The sequence below is a fragment of the Poecilia latipinna genome, unplaced genomic scaffold (assembly GCF_001443285.1).
Source record: "Poecilia latipinna isolate Pla-1442-1.1 unplaced genomic scaffold, P_latipinna-1.0 Scaffold2931, whole genome shotgun sequence".
In the NCBI taxonomy this organism is placed as follows: Eukaryota; Metazoa; Chordata; class Actinopteri; order Cyprinodontiformes; family Poeciliidae; genus Poecilia; species Poecilia latipinna.
The window spans coordinates 44169-50091 of NW_015115547.1; the positions used below are offsets into that span (position 1 = coordinate 44169).

The following is a 5923-nucleotide window of genomic DNA, read 5'->3' on the forward strand; positions in this document are numbered from 1 at the left end:
TCTGTGGGTTTCTCAGGGTCTCAGGTTACAATCTGCTGCTCTTCCTTCAACATTTCTGCCTCCAGTTTGGTCTGGAGGTTCAACCACAGTCAGATCATCCTGACCAAGACTGACAGAAACATCTACAACATCTCAGAGGAGTGGAGGAAACATGTGAGGAACGTTTCAGCGTCCGGCAGCCTCACCTTACAGGATCTGACCTCAGATCAGGAGGGAGTTTACAGCTGTGAGCTCAGTGATGATGAGGAGACCATTATAACTCGGCTCTATCTGAGGAGGACTGGAGGTAACAGGATTCAGGATTTAAGCTTCATTAGATGGTAAAAATCTGATGTTCTGAACTACAAATGAGTCTCTGAGCTAAACTCCTGAACTTCTTTGGTTTCAGAGAATCTGGTGGTTTCTGAACTCATCAGACGGACGGTGGTTTGTGTTGTGATTGCAGCAGCAGCAGCTGGATTCATGATGAGCTACAAGAAGAAAATGGAGGAAAGTGAAGCTCTGCAGCTTTAAACCTTTCATTCATTCAGAGACTGGTTTGGTTTTAATTCTCCCATTTTACCGTCGACAGGATTCATGAGCTTTGATGTAGTTTTATGTTCATGTTTTTTAATTCTTTCTTATATTTGCATGTATTTCAGATTTTTTTCCTAAATGAAGATTTTACTGTATGTTTCATCTCCTGCCCAGCAGGGGGCGCAGCTAAACATATCATTTATATTCTACCAGCTAAACTTTCTCAGAATCTTTATTGATGCCATGATCTTCATTTCTGTAGAAAGATTTTTACATAATGTTTTGTTATTGTATAAATACTTTGTTCTTTAAATAAAGCAACTACATTTAAATGCCTTCTTCATCTTTGATCACCAAAATACATGAGGTTGGTTTTTGTTTCTGTTCTGAATGAAATGATAAAACTTGTTACATTGTGTAATATTTTGCTACAGGAATGTCAGTCGGATTCATCAGACATGTTTCTGATGAATAAATGAGGGAAATGTTAGAGTCAAAGACAGCAGCAAAACCAGGGAGAAACATTTTATTCAAAAGTCACAACAACAGATAAGATGCTGCAAACAATAAGATGACATGTTCAGACAGTAAAACATCACTAATGGCCTCATCAGTCAGTTTGTCTTCATCAAATTTATCTGCTTTCTCTCCTTCATTGATCTGAAGTAAAACTCATCATGGAGGATTTGCCATGAATTTACTCTCGTGAGTTTACTTAAAGTTTCCCTCCGAAAAAAGAAAATAAATAAATTTTCAAAGCTTTCTTCAGAGCAGCTCAGTTAGAGATCATCTTCCAGATCCAGTACAATCTGTCTGAGTTACATCTACTGTATTATTTTAAGTTTAAGGAAGTGTCCAAAGAAAAACATTCCCAAAATTTATTCTTCAGCCATTTATTTTTAACAGTTTTCTTCATCACTGTGTGTCTTAGAGGAGTCATAACGTTGTAATTATTGACATCACCCTTAAACTTTAGATTGTATTCAACTGTACAAACATATTTAAAGATAAATAAAATAAATATATACAGTCATTAGAAATTAAATATTGAAATTAGTTTTGAAAGGTTGCCAGTTCAGTCACACATTAACACAAAGGAATGAATGTTTTATGATTTTCTGTCATCTGAGGCCTTCAGAAAGAAGATTGTAACAGTTTGTTGTTCTGGTAACGAATTTAAAAAAGTCCTGAACGAAAAGGAAAGCAACATTTTTATAACACTGATGGAGGAAAGTAGAAACAGCTGCTAACATGCCTGAATCTGTCTGAACATGTTCATCCTAAAACAAATAGAAGATTAAAAAAGCCTCCAAAAACCCTAAAACAATTTAATAACCATTTTAACATGAATCTCCAGTATTTACAGACTTTAGCTGTTAGTGGGCGGCTGTTTCCTCTNACCCAGGGAAACCTGAGGTCCACTGGGCTCATCAGCAGAACAACATGTCAGAACCTTCGTCTCTCTGCTTCCTGAACAAAAGGTCAAACAGATAAAACTTTATTAGTTCAATCATTTCACGTTTTACTCAACTTTTCCTGATCAGTTAAAAAATGTTTGCTTTCAGACAATATGTATCTTTTATCAGACAGGAAAGTTTTGGTTCACCTTCTGACATCAGGATATGAAAATAAAATCATACTTACATCACATTCATAATCCTTCTTGTTTTGAATTACATCAGTCCTGAAATGTGTTTAGAGGACATCATTAATAGAAAAGAACATGAAATCATTCAGAGGATGTTGCTGACTGGTTTCTACCTTTTCTTCTTTTCCAGCAGAAACACAGCAGCAGAGAAAATGTCACTATGATCAAAATGATCCCAATCACCAACCAAACCATCCAGGATGATTTATCTGAAATGAAAACCGTGTCAGAATGAATCTCTGCATGTATTTCATGGTTTCCTCAGTATTTGTATAGTTCAGGAGTTTTCTCTTGTCTCCTCACCGCCTCTCTTCACGGTGATCTGGGTCACCATGGTTTCGTCTTCGTCGCTGCTCTCACAGCTGTAGTTTCCCTCCAGATCAGGGTCGAGTCCCTGCAGACTGAGGTCTCCACGCTCTGAAACATCCTTCACATGTTTCCTCCACCTCTCTGACACGGAGCGGCTCCTTCCCGTCTGATTCAGGACCGTCTGATGGTTGAACCTCCAAACTACAGTCGTCTCTGAACCGTTCAGCCCCGAGCAGGGAAGCAACGTTTCATCTGTCGTCACGGTAACCGGTGCTGAAAATCAGAGATGGGTCTTAACTGGTTACCTTTTCTGGAATACGTCTTTGGAAAAAAAACAAAAAACTTTTAGTAGTATTTTTACTCTGCTATACTTTTTACTTTTTCTGGAGTAATTTTACTTTGTATCTCTACTCTTGTCTGAGTAAAAACTTTGGATTCTGTAACCACTGTGTAACTTCACTGAATGGAAAAGACGTTTGTTTTTACCAAAAAGTCACCTGACACACAGTTTTTGTTCAAAACAAAATTGATTTGGATTTTCTTTCTTTTGTCTGACTTTGGTATTTTGTTACTTTGTAATATAAATTTTAATGTTGATCCTTAAAATACCTAAATTTCCTCAAACCTTTACATTTTGTCCATCTGATTATGTAACTTTTAAATATTAAATGATCAGTTCATTACATTTTTACTCTTTCTTAATTAGCCGTAATTTCTTGGATGGCTAATTTTTACTTTTACGTCAGTAGAAATATATTGAAGCAGTTTCACTCTTAGCTCAGTATAATGTTTGTCTGCTCTGTTTAGCTCAGCTGATAATATATTCAGAAGAAAACTGAGAAATGATCCCAGATTCTGTTCCTCAAACTTCTCTCTTCTTCAGTGAAAAAGAAATAAAAAACCAACCTGAAGCAGGTCGAAGTGTCGGTGTGATCTATTGGGGAATCAAACACTCACATAGTTCCCTGAACGTTGCTCTCCTCTGGTTCCTCCTGGTTCTGATGCTGCAGCTGTAGGTCAGATCTGGACCATCTGGACCCGTCAGAGAGCTGCTGATGTCATAAAGCTTCTCCTCAGTCTGATGGACTGTGGTTCTGTTCTGCAGAGCCATGTTGGATGGAGGCTCAGTGGACCAGGTGAGTTCAGGTTGAGGGTAGATCCCCTCTGAGCTGCAGGTGATCCTGTTTCCATCCTGATGGATCCTGATGTCAGAGACTGGAGCTGTGGGAAGATAAATGGAGAAGTTAAAGTCCAGCACATAAACCAAACTCCAAGGTTTCTCTGTTTTATTCCTCCGTAGCTCATACCGTCCACATTCAGTCTTATTATTAAACCTTTATATCCTTCAGTGGTGCTGATGTAGCAGTTGTATCTCCCCTCATCCTGAAGCTGAACATCTCTCAGCAGCAGGGAGGCGTTTCCTCTGGAGACCTGATCCAGGAACAGAGACGTTCTGCCTCTGAAGTTCTGGTCCTGGTGACCCAGCTGGTCCTGGTTGCTATAAAACGAATGGACTCTCAGCTCTGGTGATTTCAGCTGAGTCCAGTGGAGGATGGGTTCACCGAGGCTCTGGAAGCTGCAGGGTAAGATGCAGCTCTGCTTGACGACACAGGAAACCTCTGCATCTGTAGGTAGAGCTGCACAAGAACAGATCCAGGGTCAGATGAGACAAATGGATCCAAGTCAGTTGGTGTAATGATAATGATAACTGGCATGACTTGAGATGCTACTACAGCATCACAGAGGACCACTGTGATTAAACGTAACATTTCCCTGAGGTTGTAAAACGGTCTCTGATAGGTATTTTCTCATCCTCTATAAAAAGAACTACAGACGTTTCTTAGTTTTCAACCAAATTCTTGCAAGAATTGAGAAGGCGCAGTAACCCTGCCAGCCTGACCCCCACCAGCAGTTCACCGTGTGTTTTTACATCCTGCTGCAGGAGCTTATCTTTTATTTCCAAGGAAGGGTGTGGGAAAGAGAAAGCAACAGGGCTTCACAGAAAACAGAAAACACCACCTGTAAAAACATGCTTGAGGTTAAGGAAAGATTCGTTAAATTCCTCCTCCATAGGGTGAAAACACCAAACCTTTAAATGAAAACAAACTAGTAACATAAAACAGTAACACTTTATTTGACGAGGTGTGAATAAGACATGAACATGAATAAGCCTTCATGAATATTTATGACTGTTGTCATAAATATTCATGAAGGTTTATTCATGTTCATGTCAGTCTTATTCACACCCCGTCAATAATAATAATAATAATAATAACATTCTTATTAGAGGTGTGCCGATCGATCGGTCACCGATCATAATCGGGCCGATTTTCGTGAAAAAGTGCATGATCGGTGATCGGTATATCGGCCCTTATGGGTGATCGGTATCGGTATCGGCAGGAAAAAACCTGATCGGCACATCTCTAATTCTTATGTTTCTTTCTGTGCTCGGTTTGCCTCCTCGTTTGATGCTTCGACCTCACAGTAACATGTTCAAACTCATCCCATCCCTACAACAGTTTGTTCCAGGCTAATTTGGAGACAAAATGTCTGTTTATGTAACGTTATGACTACATGACTTTTTACGATGTGTTAAACTGAATCTTAGCTGCTGTAGAGGGTTTTAATTTCACACATGCAGTGAAAATGAACAGCTGAACATCCAAAGCCTCAGAAACTCCGACACAGAGCCGGGTTGTGTTTCAGGAATGTTCATTATTCAGCATTTATTGTTGTTTATTATTTGTTTCTGCAGATCTATTTGACAGATTCCTGTATAAACCATTTATTATAGAGTGAGCGTTGATGCCTTTAATTCTCTTCATTAGACGTCTAAAGCTGAGGTTATGAAACTGATTTCTGGTTTCCTGGATGAAACCTTTGCTGTTCCCTTAAGCTGCCTAAACATGTCAGCTCCTGGACTGAAACCGCAGAGAACATTTTTTTAATTTTTTTTTAAACATTGTCCTTTATCTTCACTTCCTTGTTTCAAATGGAAAATTACTGCTGACATCTGTTTGTTTTTCCTCCAAATCCTCTGATCACATTTATTGTTTGCTACAAAACATGAAGCTCCCAGTTAGCATCACTGATTAAAACGATCCTGTATTTTATATGTTGACATTTATGCATTTATGCTTCTGACCAAACTTACAAATTAAAACATAACATTTTTATGGTCGGGTTCTGTCAGGTTCTGTTGGGTTCTGGTTCTGCTCAGCTTATTCCTCCAGCCTGGATGCATGAAAACAATCTGGACTGTTTGAGCTTGGTGAAAGAAATATTATCATCCAATTCTGCAGTGAATATTTCAGAAAAAGGAACCCAGAGGAAAATCCATTAATACTGAACATTAATGAACCACTTTGGTTCTGATCAGTGGCGGCTGGTGCTAAAAAAACTGAGGGGGTCGCACACAAACGAAAAACAAACAAAACAAATCTTAAAAAA

The 5923-nt window shown here is 38.8% G+C and overlaps 1 protein-coding gene across 2 annotated transcripts in view; it reads right to left on the reverse strand.

The window, feature by feature from the left end:
- Positions 1 to 1038: 1038 nt before the first annotated feature.
- LOC106939624 (CD276 antigen-like) overlaps positions 1039 to 5923 on the reverse strand; it is a 12012-nt gene continuing 7127 nt past the window's right edge. Inside the window, exons 2-7 of one of the 2 annotated variants that reach the window (XM_015022088.1) lie at positions 3781 to 4110; positions 3431 to 3694; positions 2468 to 2746; positions 2278 to 2373; positions 2161 to 2200; positions 1895 to 1986 (exon numbers count right to left, since the gene is read on the reverse strand). In XM_015022088.1, coding sequence (XP_014877574.1) covers positions 2190 to 2200; positions 2278 to 2373; positions 2468 to 2746; positions 3431 to 3694; positions 3781 to 4110 — 980 coding nt within the window. In that variant the 3' untranslated portion in view covers positions 1895 to 1986; positions 2161 to 2189. Of the gene's footprint in view, positions 1987 to 2160; positions 2201 to 2277; positions 2374 to 2467; positions 2747 to 3430; positions 3695 to 3780; positions 4111 to 5923 lie in introns of both variants that reach the window. The other variant, XM_015022087.1, reaches the window with a different exon arrangement.